This window comes from Carcharhinus amblyrhynchos, chromosome 1, assembly GCF_965287045.1.
Source record: "Carcharhinus amblyrhynchos chromosome 1, sCarAmb.v2.hapA, whole genome shotgun sequence".
Lineage (NCBI taxonomy): Eukaryota > Metazoa > Chordata > Chondrichthyes > Carcharhiniformes > Carcharhinidae > Carcharhinus > Carcharhinus amblyrhynchos.
Window position 1 is genome coordinate 6,013,541 of NC_137324.1, and position 27,676 is coordinate 6,041,216.

At 46.2% G+C, this 27,676-nt stretch overlaps 1 protein-coding gene across 3 annotated transcripts in view; it reads right to left on the minus strand.

Annotated features, from left to right (window-relative positions):
* Positions 1-21,852, minus strand: part of alms1 (ALMS1 centrosome and basal body associated protein) — a 66,151-nt gene extending 44,299 nt beyond the window's left edge. The window contains exons 1-6 of one of the 3 annotated variants that reach the window (XM_080190474.1): positions 21,825-21,852; positions 18,917-18,993; positions 14,568-14,705; positions 6,688-6,895; positions 3,437-3,566; positions 849-2,904 (exon numbers count right to left, since the gene is read on the minus strand). In XM_080190474.1, the coding sequence (XP_080046600.1) occupies positions 849-2,904; positions 3,437-3,566; positions 6,688-6,895; positions 14,568-14,672 (2,499 nt within the window). In that variant the 5' untranslated portion in view covers positions 14,673-14,705; positions 18,917-18,993; positions 21,825-21,852. The remainder of the gene's footprint in view (positions 1-848; positions 2,905-3,436; positions 3,567-6,687; positions 6,896-14,567; positions 14,706-18,916; positions 18,994-21,824) is intronic. The other 2 variants (XM_080190386.1, XM_080190299.1) reach the window with 2 other exon arrangements.
* Between the last annotated feature and the right edge of the window lie 5,824 nt (positions 21,853-27,676).

Consider the following 27,676-nt stretch of genomic DNA (forward strand, 5'->3'; position numbering starts at 1 on the left):
GTGAAAATCCCCTAGTCGCCACTCTCCGGTGCCTGTTCGGGTACACTGAGGGAGAATTTAGCACGGCTGATGCACCTAACCAGCACGAGATTCAGTCTTTGGGAGGAAACTGGAACGCCCGGAGGAAATCCACACAGACACTGGGAGAATGTGCAGACTCCACACAGTGACCAAAGCTGGGAATCGAACCCGGGTGGTGCTGTGAGGCAGCAGTGCTAACCACTGTGCTGCCCCACAGAGGTCAGAATTAGGATTGATGATTTTCATAACATAACTTTAACTTAGCTGCACAGGGGATGATTTTTTGAAACTTTTACTTTCAGGGGATTTGGGCATTGATCTTCAGGTCAGCATCTGTTGCCCATCTCTAAATTTCACTTGAACTGAGTGGCTTGCTGGGCCACCCCAGAGTTAACCACATTGCTGTGGTTCTGGAGTCAAGTGTAGGCCAGACCAGGTAAGGATGGCAGATTTCCTTCCCTAAAGGACATTAGTGAACCAGATTGGGTTTTTAAACGACAATCGATGATAGCTTCATGATCATAATTATTGAGATGAGATTCCAGATATCATCTGGAATAAATAAATTTAATTCAATTTATTTATTGAATTCAAATTTCACCAGTTGCTGTGGTGGGATTTGAACCGGGTCTCCAGAGCGTTCGCCCAGTCTTCTGCATTACCCCACACCACCGTCTCCTCAAAACAGGAGATCATGAGCAGGATTCAAATGGGATGGTGCTCTAATCCGATCACTGCCTCAGACTGTGTTACATACAGAAGGCACCATGCCTTGGGTTGTACTCAGGAAGCTGCAGAGCTGAGAGCCACTGTGCCGAGGTACTCACTGGTATTCTGTCTTCCACATTGAACTGGTTGGGGTCCGGGGTGAGACGCGACGGTGTCCAGATGGGAATGTAGTTGTCCACTTCCAGGCTGGTCAGCGAATGGCCTGACACAGTCAGCGTCTGTTCGCCCACCTGGCTAGTGTCCTGTGAGCTGCCTGGCAAGTTGGCCTCATCCTCTGGGGAGGCAACATCGAGTTGGTCAGGATGGACGTTGGTACTGCCGCAGCTGGGACCAGGGGAGATGGAACGGTGCTCAGGCCCTCTTGGGATCTGTTCAGAATCGATGTTTATCTCCCTATCAGCCAGCTTGGTAACCGGAGGGTCGTCTTGCCTCAACGGGTCAGCTCCGCTGCGGCAGGATGAGGGACACTTGCCCAGAGCACCAGTGACGGACTCCAGTGAGCGAACTCCGCTACCTCGGTCCTCATTCAGGCAGGAACGAGGGGGCTCAGGTTTGTGGAGAGAGGCATCATCAAAGCTTCTTCCCCTGGCATCTGACTGCGAGCCACCCCTTGGTACAGCTGCGTTTGCAGTGCCTGATGGTTGGCCGTCACTCTGCACCGCCTGCTGCTGCTGCTCACTCTGCTGGGGAGCGGTTCCGAAATTCGCTGCAATACTTCTCCGTGGCAGAGAGTTGGGTATCTGACCTCCGTTAATCCGTGACAGAATGTGGTTTAAAGAGTCGGCAATGGCGCTGTACGCCCGCTGTCGGGGCGAAACTCCTCTCACACCATGCAGCACCAGGCTGTCAAAGCTGGGCTTGTTACCTAGGCAATGGTGCAGGTCCCACGCCCCAACTTTCTCCACATAGCTCAGGGGAGGCATGGACTGCAGGGTAGTGGGAGAGGCCCAGCTGGTGCAGGAGGCAGCCTTTTCACTGGTGCTGCTCACGGTCTGCTTTCCAAACGAGGGTGCCAGCAGGAACTTGGAGGTGCCAGTCACAGCAGCCTGGCTCTCAATGAGGCGATTTGCCACCCGCTTTCCCTGGCTGCTCTGAACAGAGGCCCTGGCTGGTAAATTGGAGGGAAGGGCTGGTGTAGACTGACAGACAGGATCAGCTAAGGAGGTGAGGAGCGAGGAATTGGCGAAGCTTGGTGCACACTCTGTGGGAGAAAGCTCGCTGTCTTTCTGCTCCAGCTCTGTCCCATCACCCTTACTGTCACCACACCCGGGGCACAGAACGATCTTATCGCCCTTTCCGGAGTTTGAGATGACAGGCTCGATGCTCACAGTCACCAACCCAGTTCCTGAGGTGAGACCATTCGTGGAAGTTGCAGGTGAATTGGAAGAGGAGGGTCTTTGACATTCCAGTTGGGATGTCTGACTGGAGATGCTCGCTTGCTGCTCCTCTGATTGGACCACAACGTCAGAAATCCCTGGTCTCCCCGGATCTGCTGAACTCATATTCCCGTTTTCGGGAGCTTTGGGAAAGGAAATCAAGTCAGATTGCTTATGCAGCACAAAGAGCTCAGGGTCAGATGATTGCTGGGAAAGTGGAGCAAGCTGGGGGTCAGAGGCGCTCAGCTCCCACTCCTTTCCTGTCTTGCCATGTGTGTCCCCTGCCCCCAGTGAGCTGCTCCTCTGCTGATCATCGAGAGGCCTATTGGTTTCAGTCTCACTCCTGGGACTGGATGTAAAGCCTGAGCTGCTGAGCAATCCAATCTCCTCCTCCTCCAGCAATAGTGGAGTGGGCAGCTCCCCCACCAGAGTCGACTCATGTCCAGAAACAGTGAGCACTCTGCCTGAACGAGGCTGGGATCCGTCACTCTTGGTGCATGGCAGCACGCTGGGAAGCTCCATGAAGCACTGGTCACGGATATATTTCTCTGCCTGAGCAAAGTCCTCATCTTCTGTGGCCTCTGACCACTTTGGGCTGGGAGGTGTCAGGGAATGTTGCGTCAAGGAGCATGCGCTGCTGATGTCCCCAAGTGGGTGCTGTGACAGGGAGAGGCTGCCTCTCGCATGGTCCGAGGACATCTCCACTGTGACTGCCTGCCGGAATTGGGATGCTCTTGTGTGTCCCACGCACGATACTCCAGATAGGTCAGGGATCCCCCTGAAATATATCATAGAATAAAATCATAGAATCCCTACAGTACAGAAGGCGGCTATTCAGGCCATCGAGTCTGCACCAACCACAATCCCCACTCCCGTAACCCCACATATTTACCCCGCTAATCCCTCGACACTAGAGTCAATTTAGTATGACCAATCAACCAGAACTGCACATCTTTGGACTGTGGGAGGAAACCAGAGCACCCGGAGGAAACCCATGCAGACTCCGCACAGACAGTGACCCGAGGCCAGAATTGAACCCGGGTCCCTGACGCTGTGAGGTTGCAGCGCTAACCACTGTGCCACCCCTTGAACAGAAATTGGTGATTCTTTCAGGAAATATCATTCTAGGTTAAATCTCTGGACCCTTTTGTACCTCTCCTCTCTCACCTTAAACCTACACCCCTCTAGTTTTAGTCTCCCCTCTTTTCTGCAGGCATTGAATCTCCAGTCACCTTGCTGCTCAGCTTGGTTAAGAATTAGTTTGCTTGGTTTACTTTGATGAACAGAGGGACACAGAGAACAGGTCTTACCTCAGAGGTGCAAACTCCACCGGCGAGCGATCAAAGAACATGTTGGAAAAGTTTTCCTCCTTCTGATTCTGCGTGGAGTAGGACGCTAAGAGTGGGAGTGTTCGAGACAACCCACTCGCCTGCAACTCTGCTGGAAGAGCAACAACCCCGTCAGCACTCTCAACTGAAAGGATTACACAAAGGTATATTATCCTGCATAAAGGTGGCAGTAAAAACTGGCACACAAGTTCAGGTACCCCAGATTAAACCAGTCCTTTCACACTTGTAATTTCTTCAAGGGAAAGATGACAGGAGCCAGAGTGGTTTCTTGGACTCATTTCGATTGTCTGAGGCAACCAGGGAGCAATTCCTCAGATACGTTTCTCAAATCAGCTTTCCCCTCCTCCTGAGGTCACATTGCTTTGGGTGGGAGTGGGAAGTGTATACACTGTTCTCACAAAGCTTTGAGAAAGTCACCAGGATGCAAAACATCAGCTCTTCTCTCTCCTTACGGATGCTGCCAGACTGGCTGAGATTTTCCAGCATTTTCTCTTTTGGTTTCAGATTCCAGCATTCGCTGTAATTTGCTTTTATATTGTTCTGATGATGATTTGAAAAGTTAACTCTGCTTTTCTTGCTTCACAAATGCCAGCAGAGCTGCTCAGTGTCTCCAACGTTTTCTGGGTTTCATTCCGGAGTTTGAGGATCCACAGCATTTTGCTTTAGTGTTGCAGTGCTTTATTCAGTTCTATCAAAACTTCCATGTCTCAGTGCGAGTGAAGGAAAGTTCCCCCTATGCCTCCTTAACCACCTTATCCACCTGTCCTGCTGCCTTCAGGGATGCATTCTTTGGTCCCCATATAGCTCTTTATTGCTCACAATCCTACTACTTACTATTCTCTTGTCTTGTTTCTCATCCCCAAATGGCCAGAGAGAATTCCATTTTCTGCCCACCTGGCCTTCTTGCTGCCTGCCCTTCAACCACATCTTTTTGTATCGTCTGCAAATTCCTTAATCATACTCTGCTGCATTCAAGTTCAAATGACATATACCTCGAATAGCCAGCTCTGCAGAATCTCACTGGAAACAGCCTTCCACACAAAATCCAACACACATCAACCTTTTACTCTCTGCCACTGAACCAACTTTGGGTTCAACTTTGCTATTTTGCTTTGGATCCCACTTTTTGATCAGTCTGCCACGTAGGACCTGGTCAAAAGACTTGTTAAATTTCATCTCGACAACTCAAACATACTGCCCTCCTTATGCCGGTTCAAAAAATCCAATCATTAAGCAGACACAACATTCTCTTAAATTCACACTGACTGTCCTTGATTAAACTCTGTTTCTAAATGAGGATAAATACTGTTCCTCAGAATTTATTGCAGTAATTTTCCTGTCACCAAGTCTCGGCCAAGAAGCTTTTAATTGAGTGATCTGAATTTTTCTCCCTTTTGAATCAATATACAACGTTAGAAACCAAAAGAGAAAATGCTGGAAAAATCTCAGGTCTGGCAGCATCTGTAAGAAGAGAAAAGAGCTGATGTTTTGAGTCCAGGTGACCCTTTGTCAAAGCAAAGCGTTAATAATGTTATGAATTTGCCAGTCCTCTGTAGCCAGAGAGGATTGGAACATGACGCCCAAAACCTCTCGAGGTGGTGGTGGTGGTACAACATGGAGCATGGATCCAGGAGCCAGCAAATGTAAAGCTACTGCTGCTGTTGCAGTTATTTCAAAGAGACTGCTTGATCAGACCTGGCTATATGGTTAATCCCAAGGGTTTGTCTGGGTAAAAGTGATAATGGCGAATCCATGCCACCACAGCGAATAAGGATCTTGACAAGTGCGCTGTTGGGAGATTATTCTGCTAAGTGAGAATCAGTGGCTAAAATCTTGAAGACCATAAGTCGTAGGAGCACAATTAGGTCACTCGGCCCATCGAGTCTGCTCCTCCACTCAATCATGGCTGGTATTTTTCTCATCCCCATTCTCCTGTCTTTTCCCCTGATCCCCTTATTAATCAAGAACCTATCTATCTCTGTCTTAAAGACACTCAATGACCTGGCCTCCACAGCCTTCTGTGGCAAAGAGCTACACAGATTCACCTCTCTCTGGCTCTCTGAAAAGACGCTGAAATTTTACTGGATGAAAATGAGAGCTTTGAATTCTGAGATGGGTGCAGTATATAGTGAGTGGCCCATCTAAAAAATCCAATAGATCTTTATTGTGTCTGCCATTTATTATATAACGTATCTTACAATATACATTAGCCATGCTCGGTCTATTCATTTATGTTTAGTTCATTGTGACTTGTTTAATTGAGTTATAGAAAGTGAAATCTTGTCCATTGGCTTCTCATTGGAGTTATTCAGTAAATTTGGCTCTTTTGATTTTGTTCACTGTTGAATCCCTGTTCCGTGGCCAAACAAAGAGCCACAGACACAAGTGAAATTTGTCACAATTTCAACTTTATTACTAGATTAGTGGATAGAGTCTACGCAGAACCTCAAAAACACAGACAACTAACATAATCATGCTTTATAGAATCGCAGTATTAAGGATACCCTTAAAGATCTACGTGCTGACACTAGTAGATAACTAAATCACCAGAGAAAAACTGTTCTTACCCATTCTGAGGTAGCTGGCCAGGCCACTGCCATACAAAGGTCATTCTCTTGCCTGTAGCTTAGGGATCTTCTTTGCGGAGGCTAGTCCGCAGTTATCACTGATGATTCACTGAATCACCAGTCCCTTTTATACCCTTTCTCTTAGGCCTGTAAAATAACCGCTAGCTGCAGACCATTGGTCACAAATGTGGCTATCACCACATTAAGGCATGATCTCGTCTTGCGATAATCTCTTCTTGTGTTAGTCGTGAGACATGGTCTCCTCCTGTGTTGTTTATTCTGTTATTAGCCTGACTTTGTAATTCTGTAGTCAGAACTGCTTACTTCTATATTCCTGAGGCATGTCCAGGCATGTCTTGAAGCTAGCATATCAGTTTGACCATTTTTCTCATCATGCTCTGAATTGCAGCCGTAAAGCATACAGCTAATGATTTGTTAGTTACCATGGGGATCACAGCGCTTACTTTAATCCCACTAAATATCTGACAGTCCTCCTGAACTCCAACACCTGCATCCTCCCCCCTTTATTTATTCAGTTTAAAATTTCTAGGAAAAACATCATTTAAAGCAACTCCATCAAAGCAGCGATCCTTTCATTCACCGGGATCTGAGTGCCCATGATTTTCTCATCTTCAGGTCACTTACCAAACACTTGTCTGGGTTGGTGTTTTCCAAAGTCCCCCTGGGTACTCATCGATTCTTCATTCGCAGTGATCGTCCCTTCCTCCATGGTGGGGAACTCCTCCAGACTCGGCTGGTGCTCTGTACCAGTAAGCAGCAGCCGAGACACAGGCACTGAACACAATTCCCCGGTCTCTGCTGCTGCCTGCAGCTGAAGCTCAGACTCGTGTTCCTATGGAGAAAACAGAGAGCACAGCATATCTCAGGAACAGGCACAAGTCAGCCTACAGTTCCAACATTTCCACTGCACAGAAACAGGATAACTGGCCAACAGGTCCATGCACATGGTGATGTCCAACATACGGGGTGACGCAGTGGTCAGCACTGCTGCCTCGCAGCACCAGGGACCCAGGTTTGATTTCCAGCTTAGGTCACTGTCCGTGAGGAGTTTGAACATTCTTCCCGAGTCTGCGTCAATTTCCTCCTGGTGCCCTGGTTTCCTCCCACAGTCCAAAGGTCTGCAGGTTGGGTGGTTTGGCAGTGGTAAATGCACGGTGTTACAGGGCAGAAGTTTGGACCTGGGTACAATGCTTTTTGGAGGGTTGGTGCAGACTCGATGGGCTGAACGGCCTCTTTCTGCACTGTACAGATTCGATAATTCCACAAGAACATCCTCTCATTTTATTTTGTCTCACCCCCATCAGCGTATCCTTCTATTTGTTTCTCCCTGATGTGCTTACTTAAGAACATAAGAACATAAGGAATAGGAGCAGGAGTAGGCCATCTAGCCCTTCGAGCCTGCCCCGCCATTCAATAAGATCATGGCTGATCTGTCGTGGCTCAGTTCCACTTTCCCGCCCTCTCCCCATAACCCTTAATCCCCTCTCTTATCAAGAACCCATCAACCCGCTTCTTAAAAATATTTAGCGAGGCAGCCTCCACCACTTCAACGGGCAGAGAATTCCAGAGATTCACCACCCTTTGAGTGAAGAAGTTCCTCCTCAACTCCGTTCTAAACCGCCTCCCCTTTATCTTGAGGCTGTGCCCCCTAGTCCTACTGTCTTTTTTGAGCGGGAAGAGTCTCTCCACCTCTATCCTATCCATCCCATTCATCATCTTATATGTCTCTTGTGAGGTACCTTGTCAAACGGCTTCTGAAAATCCAGAAAGACCACATCCACCGGCTCTCCTCTATCCACTGCCCTAGGCACATCCTCATAGAACTCCAGTAAATTTGTCAGACACGACTTCCCTTTAATGAAACCGTGTTGCGTCTGCCCTATCAAGCAATTCCCTTCAAGATGCCTCGCAATTTCCTCCTTAATGACAGATTCTAACATTTTACCTACAACAGACGTTAAACTAACCGGCCTATAATTCCCCGCCTTTTGCCTGGCACCCTTCTTAAACAACGGCGTAACATTAGCCGTTTTCTAATCTTCCGGCACTTCCCCGGAATCCAGCGACGTCTGGAAAATAACCACCAAGGCATCCACTATCACCTCCGCCATTTCTTTCAGAACCCTCGGATGCATTCCATCCGGTCCTGGCGACTTGTCCACAATCAGCCCCTCCAGTCTGTCGAGCACCACCTCTCTAGTAACAGTAATGTCATTAAGACCCTCCAGTCCTACCACCTTTCCATCGCTAACACCCGGCAAATTATTCACGTCCTCCTCTGTGAAGACAGAAACAAAAAAGTTATTCAAGAACTTAGCCATATCCCCATCCCCTACCACTAGGTCCCCTTTCTCATCCTCTAAAGGACCAACGTTCACCCTAGCCAGCCTCTTCCTTTTTATATATTTATAAAAACTCTTGCTATCCTTTTTTATATTAAGTGCTAGCCCAGCTTCATAGCTTCTCCTACCCTCCTTTATCAACTTCTTTGTCAATCTTTGTTGACATTTAAACCTTTCCCAATCCTCTTCTCGCCCACTGCTCTTAGCTACTCTAAATTCCTCCGCTTTTAATTTAACACTTTCCTTCACCTCCTTCGTTATCCACGGCTTATTACCTCTCCTCCTACGGTCCTTTTTGACCATCGGAATAAATTTCTGCTGAGCACCAAGAAAGATCTCCTTAAAGATCCTCCACTGCTCCTCAGCAGACCTACCTTCCAACGCGCTCCCCCAGTCCACATTCGCCAATTCTTCTCTCATCCTACCATACTCCCCTCTATTCAAACAAAGGACGCGTGTCCGGGAACCCACTTTCTCCTCCTCCATCTGCAACAGAAACTCCACCATACAATGATCACTCTCTCCAAGAGGATCCTTCACCGCAAGGTCCCTAATTCTACCCGCCTCATTACATAAACTTCCCCTGAAAGGCATCCAAGCTATTTACCTGCCTTTGGTAGGGTTTTCCAAAGTTTTACCACTCTCTGTGAGAAGACATTTCTCTGAATTTTCTATCGATTTTATTAGTTACTATCTTATATTTATGGTCCCTAGTTCCCCCCTCCTCCGCAAGGGATAATATTTTCTCCAAGTCTAGCCCATCGAATGCTTTCATTACTGGATAGACCTCCATCGATTGCTGCACGTTTTGTTCTGAACTGAACTACAAGTATTTCCTTTAATTTATTCGTGCTCTCAAAACTTGTAGAAAAAACACAGAAAATAGCCAGAATTATGGAGAGAGTCTTCGGGTTGGTTTATAAGGAGTAACTGTGTAAACTGAGCTTTCATGCAAAAACATGGGTCAACATACGAATTAAGAGTAGGCCACTCGGGTCCTTGAGCCTGCTCTGCCATTCAATAAAACCGTAGCTGACCTGATTCTGACTTCAACCCTCAATAACCTTTCACCTCACCTTGCTGATGAAGAATCTATCCAGGTCTGCCTTAAAATATTCAAAGAATCTGCTCCCATCATTATCTTTGAGGAAGAGGATTCCAAAGACCTCCACCCCTCTGAGGGTGTCTGAAATGGACAACCCTTATTTTTAAGCAGTGACCTTAGTTCTATGTTCTCCCACAAGAGGAATCTCCCTTTTCACGTTCACATCGTCAATACGTGTTTCAATAAAGTCCCCTTTGCTAGACTCCAGCAGATATCAGCGGGTCCCTTAGAGGGTGAGACAGGTGAAATTATAATGAGGACTGAGGTAATGACAGAGACATCAGACTAATATTTGGACTCTCTCCACAATGGAAGATACAACATACAGACCAGAAAGGGGCTAATGACAGAACGGAACCTAAAATGATTACTATTAAAATGGTATTAGGAAAATCACAAGATTACCAATGTCAAAGGAAACTACAACTTTAAACTGTCTAAGAGTGTTGATTAGTAGAGGTTTGATTGGGCGACACAGTGGCACCATGGTTAGCACTGCTGCCTCACAGCGCCAGGGACTCGGCCTCAATCACTGTGTATGTGGAATTTCCACATTCTTCCCGTGTGTGTGTGGGTTTCCTCCGGGTGCTCCGGTTTTCTCCCACGGTCCAAAGATGTGTGGGTTAGGTGGATTGGCCATGCTGAATTGACCCTTAGTTCAGGGGGACTAGCTAGGGTCAATGCATGGGGTTACGGGATAGGACCTGGGTAGGATTGTGATCGATGCAGACTCAATGGGCTGAATGGCCTCTTTCTGCACTGTAGGGTTTTATGATTGTATGAGGTGTTGCCATGGAGAATACATGAATGGTGGCTGACAGAGAAATGCTGAGCATTGGTGGAAAATTTAAACCAGGCATCTTGACTCTGATTGTTCAAAGCATTGCCCTGAGGAATAAGCCAATGAATGACAGTCACTTATTTTGTTTAGTTGGGATAGTCGCAATGTATATACATGTTCTTTCCACCTGCAAAGAACAGGACCCTGTGCAGTCATATGTAGCTGCCAGTACACACAAAAGTGCCACACTGCAAGCCAGATGGACAACCATTGTCAGCACTGCACACAGGATTACTGTTGTCCAATTGCAGAGTCACATCTACTGTTGGGCACTGGTGTTTGAGTTTTGCAACATGGACTGGTTGGGTACAGTCTGACCTTTGCCTATTGCAAACATAGAAGAAACATAGAAAAACTACAGCACAATACAGGCTCTTCGACCCACAAAGTTGTGCTGAACATGTCCCTACCTTAGAGATTACTAGGTTTACCTATAACCCTCTATCTTACTAATAGAAGCATAGAAAAACTACAGCACAATACAGGCCCTTCGACCCACAAAGTTTTGTCGAACATGTCCCTACCTTAGGGATTACTAAGCTTACAGTGGAAGGAATATGCAGTTTGATAGATCTGCCAGTCTTTGGTCAAGCCTTTGAGATTCCAGTGTAATCTGGGATAGGCTGGGTACTTTTCAGGGCTGAAATGATCACAGGCCCATTCACAAGGGAAGTGAGAATACCACTGGTCCAGTGGTATTATCACTACACTAACGTTCCAGGGACCCAGGTTCAAATCAGCCATGATCTTATTAAATGGCGGAGCAGGCTCAAGGGACCAGATGGCCTACTCCTGCTCTTTATGCTTATGTTCTTATGAATCCCGCCGTAGCAGGTGGTGGAATTTGAATTCAATAAAAGGTACATGGAATTAAGAATCTACTGAAGACCATGAAACCACTGTCGATTGTCGGAAAAACCCATCTGGTTCACTAATGTCCTTTAGACAAGGAAATCTGCCGTCCTTACCATCTGGCCAACATGTGACTCCAGATCCACAGCAATATGATTAACTCTCAACTGTCCTCTGAAGCTACTCAGTTTCAAGAGTAACTAGGGATGGGCAACAAATGCTGGCCAGCCAGCGACACCCATGTTCTATGCACCAACACGCACAGATAGTGGTCGTGCCGAGTACTGAGCACCCTGAGACAGAGGGTGAGTCTGGCACACGCACTGACCCTTACACACACACACCCCGACCCTTTGTCTCACACACATACACTGACACATGCACACCCCCCCCCCGACCCTCTGTCTCACACACATACACCGACTCTCTCACACACACATATACACACACACACCCCGACCCTTTGTCTCACACACATACACACCCCGACACACTCTCTCACACACACACCCCCGACCCTTTGTCTCACACACACACACCGACACATTCTCTCTCTCTCACACACACGCACGCACACACCCCCCAACCCTTTCACCCACTGATCATTTTTATTAATTACTCTTTTTAAAATTTAGTAAGAGGTCACAGGTATAGGTTGAGAAGCGGTAGATTTAAAACTCTGACATTGCTTTACTTTTGCTCAGTGAATTGGTCCTTTTCTCAGTGCTGCTTTTTAAAGGTTTAGGTTAATGTTGTGCTAAACCTTGTTTTTGCAAAATTTGCTGATTGGCCCCATGAATGAGGAACAAATGGAAATGTGTTCCCCATCCCCAAGTGAGAAAGTTGCTGAAGCCTGCTATAGAATCTTTTCCAGTTCACTTTATGGTTCTTGCTAGTTTAATTCCATATTTTATTCTTCCTTTCTTTATCGGTTTCTGGGTCCTTTGCAGAATTTGAAAACGCTCCTAATCCTCAGGCTTACTACTTTTTGGCAACTTTACATAGGAACATAGGAATTAGGAGCAGAAGTAGGCCATTCAGCCCTTTGGCCTTGCTCCGCCATTCTATCAGATCATGGCTGATCTCTCCCTGGTCTCAAATCCACCTTCCTATCTGTCCCCATATCCCCTTATTATTAGAAATATATCTATCTTCCTCTAGAAACCATTTAATGATTCAGATTTCACCGTGCTATAGAACAGCAAGTTCCATAAATTCACCACCTTCTGTGAGAACTAGTTCCTCCTCATCTTAGTTTTAAATCTACCGCCTCCCAACCTATACCTGTGACCTGGTGTTCTAGATTGCCCCACAAAGGGAAATGGTCTACATTTACTTCATTAATCCCTTTTAAAATGTTATATACTCGATCAGATCCCCTCTCATCCTTCTAAACCCCAACGAATATAAGCCAAACTGTTTACGCTCTCCTCCTATATCAACCCTTTCAAAGTCCCATCTTTAAATTCCTTTGTTAGCCACAGTTGAGTCACTTTTCCTGTTGGGGTTTTGAGCCTTTGATAACTGTAATTTGTTGTAAACCACGTGTCCATTCTGCAAAGACCAGTCATTGCCTGTCTACCAACTAATTTTAAATCAAACCACAATGTTTTCAAACTTAACGGAAACTTTGATCACATTATTGTCACTCTTTCCTCAGGGTTCTTTTACAAGATTTATTAGCCTTCTCTTTGTACAATTCTAGATCCAAGATAATCTGTTTTTTGTTGGTTCCAACATACTACTCTGGAAAAGTATCTCACAGACATTCCAGCAAATCATCCTCCTCAACATTAGTGCTTGTTAGATTTACCCAGTGTATGTGTTAGTTAAAGTCTGCCAATGATTACTGTATTATCCTTCTTACATTCATTGCTAATTTCCTGATTGATACGGTGCCTTACATTGCCACTGCTGTTTGATGGCCTAAATAACTGTTCCAATGATTGCTGCCCCTTGCTGTTTCTTAGCTCCACCCAAACTGATCCGCTATCTTGTTCTTACCATCTAAGATCCTCTTTCAGTAATCTACTGATCTTATCCTTTACTAAAGCACCGTCTCATCTCCTTTGCCCTTTAGCGTGACCTTTTTTAATTCATTCATGGGACATGGGTGTCACTGGCTGGCCCCCATATTGTCCATCCTTAGTTGCCCAAGGGCAGTTGGGGCGGTGCTGTGGCACAATGGCTAGCACTGCTGCCTCACAGCACCAGGGACCTGGTTCGATTATCAACTTGGGTCACTGTCTGATTGGAGTCTGCACATTCTTCCCGTGTCTGTGTGGGTTTCCTCCGGGTGCTCCGGTTTCCTCCCACAGTCTGAAAGACATGCTGGTTAAGTGCATTGGCCATGCTAAATTCTCCCTCAGTGTACCGAACAGGCACCGGAGTGTGGTGACAAGAGGATTTTCATAGTAACTTCATTGCAGTGTTAATGTATTTACTTACTTACTTACTATTACTTACGTGGCGAAAAACTGCAGCAGGCGACGGTGCAGAGGGACCTCGGGGTCCTTGTGCATGAGTCGCAAAAACCCAGCTTGCAGGTGCAGCAGGTGGTCAGGAAGGCGAATGGGATGCTGGCCTTCATAGCGAGGGGGATTGAATATAAAAGTAGGGAGGTCTTGCTGCAGCTGTATAGGGCACTGGTGAGGCCGCAGCTGGAGTACTGTGTGCAGTTTTGGGCGCCGCACCTGCGCAAGGATATTTTGGCCTTGGAGGGAGTGCAGAGGAGGTTTACTAGGCTGATACCGGAGTTGAGGGGGTTGAGCTATGAGGAGAGGCTGAATAAACTAGGCTTGTACTCGTTAGAGTTTAGAAGAATGAGGGGAGATCTCATTGAGACGTATAAGATGATGAATGGGATGGATAGGATAGAGGTGGAGAGACTCTTCCCGCTCAAAAAAGACAGTAGGACTAGGGGGCACAGTCTCAAGATAAAGGGGAGGCGGTTTAGAACGGAGTTGAGGAGGAACTTCTTCACTCAAAGGGTGGTGAATCTCTGGAATTCTCTGCCCGTTGAAGTGGTGGAGGCTGCCTCGCTAAATATTTTTAAGAAGCGGGTTGATGGGTTCTTGATAAGAGAGGGGATTAAGGGTTATGGGGAGAGGGTGGGAAGGTGGAAATGAGCCACGACAGATCAGCCATGATCTTATTGAATGGCGGGGCAGGCTCGAAGGGCTGGATGGCCTACTCCTGCTCCTATTTCTTATGTTCTTAATGTAAGCCTACTTGTGACACTAATAAATAAACTTTAAATTTTAGTTGAGAGTCCTTCCTGAAGGTAGAGTCTCCTTCAATATGTAATCCCCTGCTTTGGTCACCCTGCAGTCACATCTGTTCATTCCCTTCCCCGTGGCATTACCTGCTTTGCTCTCTGGACGATCGCCTCTCCCAGTGAGAAGCCACTCACATTGGACAGGTGGGTCCCACTTTCAGGGCTGCTGGTTTGACTGACTTGCTCCTCCATGTTACAGGTCAGTGGTGGTGTCGTTGCGATTACCTATAAGAGACAATGTGTTGCAACTGCTTAAAAATACATTATTGTGGCAGCTGCTGAGCCTCAGAATCTCCCGCAGGCACATCTTGTTCCATTTTTTGTGTGAATCTTTTCAGGTTACATGTCCACATTTTCACCAGCTGATGCCACGATAAATCTGTTACTGGGAAATATATTACATTCTCTCATAATGCTTTCTGAACTTCTTTTTATCCTATTATTCTTTCCTCAGTGACTAAAACTATTAATGTCCAAAATAGATTTAAACGCTTTAAAAATCAAAAGAATTGTTTCACAAGACATGAACTGTATCTCCAGAGTTGTCTATTCTGACTTTTCTCTTGAAGCATTGACTGTTTTACCAACAGCTATGATTGGGGAGCTGAGTTTGGATTGGGCTGCTCATCCTTCCCCTGAAGAATGTCCTGCAATCGTTCAGAGACATCTTTGACCTTGGCACCAGGGAGGCAACACACCATTTTGGAGTCTCACCACAGAAACACCTGTCCGTGTCTCTAACTAGTGAGTTCCTTGTTACTACTGCTCGCTTGCTTTTTGCCCGATCTAGTATGGATAACCCCAGCATTGGACAAGGATAAGCACAGTAATAAGTCTCACAACACCAGGCTAAAGTCCAACAGGTTCATTTGGTCGCAAATACCATTAGCTTTCGGGGCTCTGCCTTGGCGAGATGTTTCTCTTCATCAATGACATGTTGAAGATTCCGGAGAAGATGTCGTAGCTTCTCCGCTCCGGGGGGAAGTATTGGACAACAAAGGGTACTCTGTCCACCTTCTGAGGAGGTTGGTGCAGTTTCCCACTGTGGAACTTGTTCATGTCATCATATAGTTGTTTCAGTGATTATTCACCATGAGTCCAAAGGAAGAAAATGTCATCAATGTATCGAGTTTATAGCATCGGTTGAAGGCCCTGAGCTGTGAAGAAGTCTTGTTCAAACCTGTGCATGGGGACCACATGTGCACCTCAATATGCCAACATCTTCATGTTCTGACAGTTCTGACGCGCCACAGCGAAAACCGCACTGACCTCCTCAGAAGACAAACATGGGACACGGTGGACAGGGTACCCTTTGTTGTCCAGTACTTCCCCAGAGCTGAGAAGCTACGACATCTTCTCTGGAGTCTTCAACATATCATTGATGAAGACGAACATCTCGCGAAGGCCATCCCCATGCCCCCACTTCTTGCCTTCAAACAACCGCACAACCTCAAACAGACCATTGTCCGCTGCAAACTACCCAGCTTCAGGAGAACAGTGACCTCGACACCACACAACCCAGCCACACAGCAACCTCTGCTGGATCATCGACAGGGATGCCATCATCTCACACGAGAACACCAACCACCAGGCACACGGTACATACTCTTGCAACTCGGCCAACATTGTCTACCTGATACGCTGTAGGAAAGGATGTCCCGAGGCATGGTACATTGGGGAAAGCATGCAGACGCTACGACAACGGATGAATGGACACTGCTCGACAATCACCAGGCAGGAGTGTTCTCTTCCTGTTGGGGAACAGTTCAGCGGTCACGAGCATTCGGCCTCTGATCTTTGGATAAGCGTTCTCCAAGGCTGCCTTCATGACACACAGCAGCAGAGTCTCTGAGCAGAGACTGATAGCCAAGTTCCGCACACAAGGACGTCCTCAACCGGGATCTTGGGTTCATGTCACGCTATCAGTAACCTCCATGACTGGCCTGGTCTTGCAACATCTCACTTACTGTCCTGGCTGGAGACAATACACATCTCTTTAACCTATGCTTAACGCTATCTCCGCTCATATTGTCTGCATCTTTAAAACTTGATTAGCTGTAAAGACTCGCATTCTAATCAGTATTCTGTAAACGGAGAGTGTGTCTTTATATGCCCTGTTTGTGATCAGAACTCCACATTCACCTGACAAAGGGGTAGAGCCCCAAAAGCTAGTGACGTTTGCTACCAAATGAACCTGTTGGACTTTAACCTGGTGTTGTGAGACTTCTTAATGGGACCAGAAGCAGTGAGTTGTGCTGAACAACACAGAAAAGACTGGATGAACTCAGCATGCCTGGCAGCATCTGCGGAGAGAGAAACAGAGTTAATGTTTTGAATCTAATATCACTCTTCTCCTGAGCACCACTCAATGGTAGTGGTGACAGTTATTTATCAGACTGGAAGGAAGTGTAATGTTGTACTCCCCCAACAGTTGACAGTGTGATCACTGCTCTCTTTGATATGTATGTTAATGGCTTGCTATTTGCAAAGTTTTTCAATGATGTCAAAGGCAGAAATGAAGTAAATAAAACACAGTGAAATGGGTAGACAGGTGGGAGGTGAAATTTAAATAGAGAAGCATGAGCTGATGTTTTTTAATGGGAAGAATGAACTAAATTGTTATCAACAAGAGATTGCAAGTACAGAGACACCTGGAGGAGTATTAATAAAATTTAGGAAAGGCTTTTTAGAGAAGCTGCAGAAAATATTACACGAGATTGGAGAAACTCAGACTGTTCCTCATGGAAAATAAAAGATTGGGAGGAGAAAGGAAAAAGTCTGGGTGGCACAGTGGTTAGCACTGCTGCCTTACAGCATCAGGGACCCAATTTCAGGCCCGGGTAATTGTCTGCATGGATTCTGCACATTCTCCCAGTGTCTGCATTGGTTTCCTTTGTATGTTCCATTTTCGTCCCAGGGTCCAAAGATGTGCGAGTTAGGTGGATTGGCCACGCTAAATTTCCTCTTAGTGTCAGGGGGGCTAGCTAAGGTAAATGCACGGGATGTAGGGATAGGGCATGGGTGGGATTGTGGCTGGCGCAGACTCGATGGGCTGAATGGCCTCCTTCTGCACTGTAGGATTCTATAATTCTATGAGGAGCTGCCATGGAGAAATGTGCGGGTTAAGTTGATTTTTTAAAATATATTCTTCTATAGCATGTGGGCATCTCATTTATTGCCCATCCCTGACTGCCCCTTGAGGGGCAGTTAAGAATCAATCATATTGCTGTGGATTCGGAGTCACGTGTTGGCCAGACCAGGTGAGGATGGAAGATCTCCTTCCCTAATGGACATTAGTGAATCGGGTGGGCTTTTATGACAATCGATAATGGTTCCATGGTCATCATTAGACTTTTAATTCCAGATTTTTATTGAATTCAAATTGGCCATGCTACATTGAGCTTCAGATTCGGGGGGATTAGGAGGGTAAATATGTGGAGTTACAGGGATAGGGCCTGGGTGAAATTGTTGTCGGTGGACGCCTGACGGACTGAATGGCCACTTTCTGCACTGTGGGATTCTATGATGCTATCAGAGTTGGAAAGCACTAGCAGAAAGCTTAAGAACCAGAGGTAACCAATTGAAGGTGACTGGCAAAAGAATCAACTGTGTCATGAGGAAAACCTTTTTTACGCAGTGAGTTATTGAGGTCTGCAATGCACTGCCTGAGAGTGTGGTGGGGGCAGATTCAATCAGGGCTTTCAAAAGGGAATTGAATAATTATTTGAAGAGAGAAAACTTGTAGCGCTACAAGGTAAAAGGCAGGGAAGTGGGACTAGCTGAGTAAAAAGAGATAGGACAGACTGGATGGGCCAAATTGTCTCCTTCTGTGCTGTAACCGTTCTATTCTGTGAGAATGTTTTACATGGTGAACTGCCCTGATATGGAAAGTATTCACTGAATGGATGATTGAAGCAGGTTCAATTACAACATTCAAAAAAAAATTGGATAAATACTTGAAGGGAGGAAATTTGCTGGACTATGGGGAAAGAGCAGGGGAATGGGATTAATTGGATAGCTCTCTCAAAGAGTCAGCACAGGCACAATGAGGCCTCTTCCTGTACTGTGTCATCCTGCAGCCCTGGAGAACAAATTTTCCAGAATGCATCTTTCAGTCAGTTATACAGTTATCAGCTCAGAAGCTTTTCAAAGTTATTTGTAACTCCAAGACACATTTTTAAAACATTTGCTTCACTGGGTGTTGATATTGGGGGGGGTGGGAAACAGGACTGAACGCTGCACTCAATGGCTGAACAGACCATTGTTTAGGCTCACACACAGGTACAAACTCCTGCACATCTACAAGTTGGGATAAAAGTGGGATATGAAAGTGCTCCTCAAAACAAGAATAGTTTCACTTGGGATTAATTTCACACTACCCAAAATTGCACTGAATCACTAAACTATCAGGCACAATGCCAGAATATCTCAGTTACCTTCAAATAGTTTTACTTAAGTGTGGAATAACGGAAAGCTGACCAGCAGAGACAATGCAGGATAATTCCAGTGGTACCTGTAATTCACGAGAATGCGGCTCAGTCCAGTTAAGAGTCATCAAAAACAACTCATATACATCAGCCAACAGACATAGAGGGGCAGGAAGGAGGTTTGGGGTGGGGGGGAATGTGGAGAAAAACTTTTTCACTCAGAGGGTGGTGACGGTCTGGAATGTGCTGCCTAGGAGCAGGTTGGGGGGAGGGGGCCTCACATCCTTTCAAAAGTATCTGGATGAGTACTTGGCACATCATAACATTCAGAGCTACGGGTCAAGTGCTGGTAAATAGGATTAGATGGGAGGACAGGTGTTTCTCACATGTCAGGGCAGACTTGATAGGCTGAAGGGCCTCTTCTGCTGTGTACGATTCTATATGAACTGTAGCCTTGATGGAGAGGCTGTCTGAAGGGGGAGGAGGTATACATGTATGCAATTAAATGCAGATTGTGCTGTATTCCCAAACATTTTCATGTTATGTTTTCCAGACTACTCTCTGGTTACAAATTATGCATCCTTGGCATTTTCCCTTCACATTTGGTATAAAGTGTAAAGACAGATGGATTGCAGCCTAACTTTCCCTGGCCAGGTGTGGATCTTGCGAAGCTACAGTTTCATGTTTACTGCATGGGCAGCACAGTGGCACAGTGGATCGCATTGCTGCCTCACAGCACCAGGGATCCGGGTTCAATTCCCGGCTTGGGTCCCTGTCTGTGAGGAGTTTGTACATTCTCCCCATATCTGCGTGGGTTTCCTCCGAGCACTCTGGTTTCCTCCCATACTTCAAAGATGTGCAGGTTAAGTGAATTCGCCATACTAAATTGTCCCTTAGTGTCGGGGGGATAGCTAGGGTAAGTGCATGGGATTATGGGGATAGAGCCTGGGTGGAATTGTGGTTGGTGCAGATTCAATGGGCTAAATGGCCTCCTTCTGCACTGTAGAATTCTATGTTTACATAAGGAGACCATCCACATGAATAAAAAAGTGTCTTCCACAATCCTGACAGCCAATTTGGAATATTTTTGAAACATTATCACCGTTATAATGAAAGAAACAGCAGTCCATTTGCAAATAATAAGATCATACAAAAAGCAATGTGATGATGACCAGATAATTCATTTTTTTTGAGAAATGAACAAAATTAAGCAGATGAAAATCTGAAATGAAAAGAAATTGCTGGAAAATCTCAGGAGGTCTGACAGCATCTGTGGGAGAGAATAGAGCCAACGTTTTGAGTCTAAATGACCCTTGGTCAAAAAAAAAGCCCTGGGAACTTTTAAACACTCCTAAGAGGGGGAAGTGGGAGGTTGATTTGAAATCTCATCCAAAAGGCAGCACATCCTCAGTGTGGCTCTGGGTTAGCCTGGAACTTGGTGCAAAGTTGCTGGACTGAGCCCTGAACCTGGAACCTTTTAACTCAGAGGCGAGTGTCCGACTCACTGGGACAAGACAGAAATTATTGAAACAACATTCTTGTTATAGGGGGAGTACAGTGAATGGTTTACCACGCTTGTTCCTGGCTGATTCCTGGATGACAGGTTTGTCATATGGGGAGAGATTAAGTCAGTTACGATTATATTCACTGGAGTTTAGAAGAGTGAGAGGGGATCTCATAGAAACTTACAAAATTCTAAGAGGGTTAGACAGGGTAGGTTCAGAAAGAATGTTCCCGATTGCGGGGGGGGGGGGGTCCAGAATTAGGGGTCATAGTTTGAAGATTAGGGATAAATCTTTTAGAATGGAGGTGAGGAGAAATTTCTTCACCCAGAGGGTGGTGAGTGTGCAGAATTCACTATCACAAAATGTAATTGAGGCCAAAACATTGTCTGATTTCAAGAAGAAATTAGATATAGGGTTAAAGGGATCAGGGGATATTGGGGGAGAAGGGGGGGGGATCAGGAGATATTGGGGAAGGGGGGGATCAGGGGATATTGGGGGAGAAGGCGGGGATCAGGAGATATTGGGGGAGAAGGCGGGGATCAGGAGATATTGGGGGAGAAGGCGGGGATCAGGAGATATTGGGGGAGAAGGCGGGGATTAGGATATTGGGGGAGAAGGCGGGGATTAGGATATTGGGGGCGAAGGCGGGGATTAGGATATTGGGGGAGAAGGCGGGGATTAGGATATTGGGGGAGAAGGCGGGGATTAGGATATTGGGGGAGAAGGCGGGGATTAGGATATTGGGGGAGAAGGCGGGGATTAGGATATTGGGGGAGAAGGCGGGGATTAGGATATTGGGGGAGAAGGCGGGGATTAGGATATTGGGGGAGAAGGCGGGGATTAGGATATTGGGGGAGAAGGCGGGGATTAGGATATTGGGGGAGAAGGCGGGGATTAGGATATTGGGGGAGAAGGCGGGGATTAGGATATTGGGGGAGAAGGCGGGGATTAGGATATTGGGGGAAAAGGGGGGATTAGGATGGGGGGTATAGGGGGGTAGAGGGGGGAGAAGGGGGGGATTAGGATATTGGGGGAGAAGGGGGGGATTAGGAAATTGAATTCGATGATCAGACATGATCAAAATGAATGGTGGAGCAGGCTCAGAGGGCTGAATGGCCTCCTCCTGCTTCTAGTTTCTATGAAATAAACACAGGGCTCTGGCAGCATCAGTGAAGCTTGTTGAAGCCTCACCTGGCCTAACATCCCTTCACAGAGACTTTCCAGTCAAGATCCTGCCTCACAAAGTCAGTCTGATCCTGCGGACAGCCTCTGCAGGAAAAACCGAGGCTGCTGTGCTGATCAAGCCAAAAGAGACAGGGGATTTAAACTGAACCAAGGCAATGGGAGCCGGAGGTCCTGCCGTGGCCACTGAGCCCATTAAATAAATACAATCAATCCGCAGCAAAACCCACCTCACTCTCCATCTCCGGCTGGTGCCTGACCGCACTGCGCATGTTCCGCGCCCGCGCCTCACAGCACTGCGCATGCGCCGCCCGCGCCTCACAGCACTGCGCGTGCTCCGCCTGGCGCCTCACCCCACTGCGCACGCTCCGCCCCGCGCCTCGCCCCACTGCGCACGCTCCGCCCCGCGCTGCACCCCACTGCGCATGCTCCTGTCCGACCCTTCGGCCGGCACTGCGCATGCCCGGCCAGCGGCCGCCATGACGGTTGCCCGGGCGGTCGCTAAGGACGCGGCGTCCCGGCCTGGGCACCCGGGGGGGCGGGAGAGGCGAGCGGGAAGAGCCTTGTCCACCAAACGGTTCGGTGTGGATAGAGCGGGGGAGCTGAGGCCTGCTTGCTCCTGTTTTCTCCCAGATTCCAACCGTCTCTTGCTGGAGTACTGATATAACCAGAGAATCCGCAGTGCAGAAAGAGGCCATTCGGCCCATCGAGTCTGTACCAACCCTCCTAAAGAGCTTCCTACCCAGGCCCTCTCTGTAACCCTGCACATTTATCCTGGCTAAATCCCATCTAACCTGCACATCTTCGGACACAGTGAGACAATTTAATCCACCTAATCTAACCTTGAAGTTTATTTCTTTGTGTCACAGGTAGTCTTACATTCACACCGCAATGAAGTTACTGTGAAATTCCCCTAGTCGTCAATCTCCATCAGCTGTTTGGGTTCACTGAGGGAGAATCCAGCACCTAACCAGCATATCTTTGGGCTGCGGGAGGAAACCGGAGGACCCAGAGGAAACCCACGCGGAGAGAGAGGAACGTGCAAACTCCACACAAACAGTGATTCAAGCCGGGAATTGAACCCGGGTCCCTGGCGCTGTGAGGCAGCAGTGCTAACCGCTGTGCTGCCCCATATTCTTTCTGGGGTCAGTTCCATAATCATCAACACCCACTTTCCTAAAACAAAATGCTGCAGGCCAATGTTCCAGGGAGAAAAAAGACCATAGGCTCACAAGGAATAGGAACACAAGTAGGCCGTTCAGTTCCTTAAGCCTGTTCTGCCATTTAAGAGGATCATGGGTGATCCAATGTTCCTCGTGTCCACTTTTCTGCCCTTTCCCCGTAAGCCTTGATTCCTTTACTCATCAAAAATCTATCTATCTCAGCCTTAAATATACACAAGGACTCTGTCCTCCATAGTTCTCTATGGCAAGGAGCTCCAAAGACTCACAACTCTCTGAGAGAAGAAATTCCTCGTCATCTCAGTCTTAAACTGACAGCCCTTTATTTTGAGACTATGCCCTCTTGTCCTCCATGAGGGAAAACATCCTCTCAGTATTTATTCTTTACTGCAGAGTGCTTTTGATCTGATATTATAACCATATAATCTCCAGAATGTAGAACTTTGGGTTTTGTTTCGAACATTAAGAGTTGCGGAAGGTGAAATAATTACAACTCTAAGCTCTGATGGATTATAATTCTTCCCCTATATTTAGACAGTCGACCAATCTTCGATAACATACTCCATGACTAAAGGGAGAAAGGAGCCAGGTTCTCATGCAGGTGGTACAGAAGACTACATGAGGCAATATAACCCTAATATATATACAAGTTTATTAAAGAACTGAACATGCAAAATCAGTCAGGTAGAAATGGTCAATGGAAACATGAAACAGGTTCTAGGAAAAAGAGAAAAAAATCTAATCATGGTTCTAGTAGAGCATCCAGTTTTACATTTCAGTTAATGTTTTAAGTAGAACATTGTCAATTCTTAAAGTAGCATTTTCCTTAATTCCCCAAATGAAGATTACAGAGTTAGCAAGAGGGAGAGAATCCTCTTCATTGAGCCTCAGCAGTTAAACCTTTACCTTGTGAGAGATGCCTGAGTGAGTTAAGCAAATCCAAAAAGTCTTTTCTCAATATTTGCAATTTTCTTTGAGGCTGTGGAGTGAAGTTCTGACCTATATGGGGTGGCATCCTGATTGTAATTAGGTTCAGCTCCTTCATGTTCCAAATTTGGTTTTGATCACAGTTCTTAAGGACACTCCTTTTCGATTCTAAGAAAATGTGTGTAACTCTCAAATTCTGTGTAAGGTCCACATCAATCTCATTGATTCTAAGAAACCCAGGCCTAAATGGACTCATGCTGGTTAATTCCCATTAGACAGGAGGTTGAGTTTTAACTTATAACGTGGTTCGAGGTTGAAAAAAGTCCTGTTGAATGTGATCTGGAATTATCAGTATAAGCTTATCAAATCCCACATTGTGAAGGCTGTGCTGAAAGTGCAAAGAAAATGCTGATGTGTAGTTTTGGGTGTGTGTTTTTCTTACGAAGAATTCCCTTACTGCTGTGGGCAGATAAATCAGGATGTGTAATTAAGCATCGTTCTTGAAAAAAGTAAACTCTTAAATTCTTTAAGAGTGGGCGGCACGGTGGCACAGTGGATTAGCACTGTTGTCTCATAGTGGCAGGGACCCAGATTCGATTCCCAGCTTGGGTCGCTGTCTGTGGGACATAAACTTTCTCCCTGCGTCTGTATGAGTTTCCTTCGGGTGCTCTGGTTTCCTCCCACAATCTGAATATCGTGCTAGTTAGGTGCATCGGTTAAATTCTCCCTCAGCGTCCTCAAACAGGCGCTAGAGTGTGGTGATTAGGGGATTTCCACAGTAACTTCATTGCAGAGTTAATGTAAGCCTACTTGTGACTAATAAATAACTTTTTTAGGTTCTTATTTATAGGAAAATACCCTTAGAACTCTTCATTATGGCCGTGTTTCTTTAGATGGACTCCTTCATTAAACCATTGCCCTTGACTGAGAGCAGTCAGCTCTTTAACAATCAAACATTGGATATTCCTGATCAGTGAACCTTGGTGAAGAAGGGAAAGGGTGAATGAATTTAATGCATTTTGTACCTAGCATATAACACAATCATAACCCTTCCTCATGGCTGATCTCCTCGAGCTTATACTGCTCTTGGTATCAATATAAATTGTTTATTCATGTTTTCATTACTTGTTCATGTCTTTCATTCTTTAACTTTCATTTCCATAAAGACAAGTAGTTAAATTTGAATTTCTTTTGCAGACATTGCAAACTCTTCCTGTTTGTAATAGCTAAACATAGTTAAACAGCTACAGATGGTAGAGTGCGATAACGGCTATTTGACAGGAGGAGTCCTGCTGGGAAGCTGCGACCACACAAGTTACTTCAATGAAGAAGCCGCCGAAGCCGCTGTGGATCGTGACTGTACCGATATCTGCATCATGACTGAAGCTGCCAGACAAGTTGCAGGTCCTAGCTGAAGCCTGGGGCTGCATCATGACTAGAATCAGAAGCATTCGGGTCCTGACTGATACCAGAGTTTGCGTCATGACTGGTGCTGGTAATCATGATGTATAAATACCCACACTTATTTGTGTTCACGGAGAAGCCCGGTAAACCACTGTTAGGTGCCAGGTCTCTCCCAAAAGCTTTTGGAATAAAATTACTGTACTTTGACTCACTAACAGCCTCAGGTGTCTTTTTACATGGAACACTTGGCTACTCAATGTGTGAGTTTACTGAGGAGTCTGTGACTGATAGAGGCAGAAAGATGGAAGTCGCAGGGCCTGCTCCTATTTCCTGTGTAGTGCATTTCACAAGCCCAGGTTGTCCCAATGTGATGAGCATGAAGTTTATTTATCTTCATTCGTGTCATAGGTAAGCTTACATTAACGCTGCAATGAAGCTACTATGAAAATCTCTTAATCACCACACTCTGGCACCTGTTGGTGTACACTGAGGGAGAATTTAGCATGGCCAATGCACTTAACCAGCACGTCTTATGGACTGTGGGAGGAAACTGGAGTGTAATCGCTGTAAGTGTAATGTGGAAACGTGGCAGCCAACTTATGCACAGCAAATAAACCTCACAAACAGATAATCCGTTTTTTTGTGATGTTTGTAGATCTCATAGTAGTTTGTCAAAGGAATGGGCTAAATCCATTCTAGGGCAGGTGGTGGTGGAGTGATATTATCACTGGAGGAGTAATCCAGAGACTCAGGGAGCAGTGAATGCAATTAACCACTTCACCTGAAAGAAATTAATTGATTGATGTGATTTATTGCCACATATACTAGGATACAGTTTCTAGTGCGCTTTACAGACAAAGCATACCGTTTATGAATTACACAGGGGCAAAGGAGAAGCCTTGGGTGCTGAATACAGCATTGCAGCTACAGGTAGGGTGAAGATAAAGATCTGTTTAATATATAAGACCATTCAACTGTTTGATGACAGCAGAATGTTTGGACCCTGGGATGGTGAGCAAGGGGGGGGGAGGTGAAGGGGCAGATGTTGCACTTGCTACAATTGCTTGGGAAGGTGGTGTTGGAGGTGGGCGAGATGTTGGGTGTGATTGAGGAGTGGACTAGGGTGTCTCAGAAAGAACAGTCCCTACAGAATGCCGACAGGGGAGTGAGGGGAAGATGTGTTGAGTGATGGCTTCATGATGGAGTTGGCAGAAATGGTGGATGATGACTCTTTGAATGTGAGGTTGGTGAAAAGTGAGGACAAGAGGGAACTCCATCCTGGTGCTGCACGAGAGGGAAGGGTGTGAGAGCAGTGGAGTGGGAGACAAAGTTGAGAGCTTTGGAAAATCACAATTAAAAAAAAATCAGTGGCACCATTTTGGAAAGGTGGCATCATCAGAACAGATGCTACAGAGGCAAAGGAACTGAGAGAGTGGGATGGAGTCCTTGTACAGGATGTGGGGTGTGAACAGCTGTAGTCAAGATGGCTGTGGGAGTCGGTGGGCTTGTAATCAATTCTGTGGACAATCTATCACCAGAAATGGAGAGTGGTCAAGGAAGAGAAGAGAAATGTCAGAGATGGGCCATGTGAAGGTGATAGAGGGATGGAAATTGGAAGTGAAATTGATAAAGTTTTCCAGGTCCAGACAAGAGCAGGAAGCAGCACTAAAATAGCCATTGGTGTAACAATGAAGGAATCATGGGAGGGCACTGTGAGGGAATAAGTTTTCATGGAAAGAATAATAAGGTCCCTTATTAACTTTTTTATTTCATAGGATGTGGACAACACTGGAGGGGGCCAACATTTATTGCCCACCCTAATTATTTTTGAGAAGGTGGTGGTGAGCCGCCCATTCGAACCACTGCAGTCCCTGATGTGTTGGTACATCCAGTGGTGTTAGGGAGGGAGTTCCAGGATTTTGACCCATTGGCAATGAAGGAAGAGCAATATATTCCCAACTTAGAATAGTGAGTGGCTTTCAGCGGAATTTCCATGAAGATATTCCCAGGTATCTGCTATTCTTGTCCTTTGAGATGGTAGTGGCTGTGGGTTTGAAGGTGCTGTCACGGGAACCTTGATGAGTCCTGCATCTTGTAGATGGTACACACTGCTGTCACTCTGTTTGGCTGCTGAAGATGGTGGGTGCCACCACAGGTGGAGTGCCAATCATGTTGTCTGATTTGTCCTGGATGATGTCAAATTTCTTCAGCCAATTCCACCTTTCCATCCATCAACTCTATCAGTTCAAATGGATTAAGTCTACATGTTATTAATTCATTATTTATACATTTTACCTTCAACCTTTATCTACAATCCCTTCCTCTCTCAATGGCATCCAATGCCCAACTCCTTTGTGATACTTTCTGCCTCCTTCCCATACATTTTAACATAAGAACATAAGAAATAGGAGCAGGAGTAGGCCATCTAGCCCTTCGAGCCTGCCCCGCCATTCAATAAGATCATGGCTGATCTGTCGTGACTCAGTTCCACATTCCCGCCCTCTCCCCATAACCCTTAATCCCCTCTCTTATCAAAAACCCATCAACCCGAGTCTTAAAAGTATTTAGCG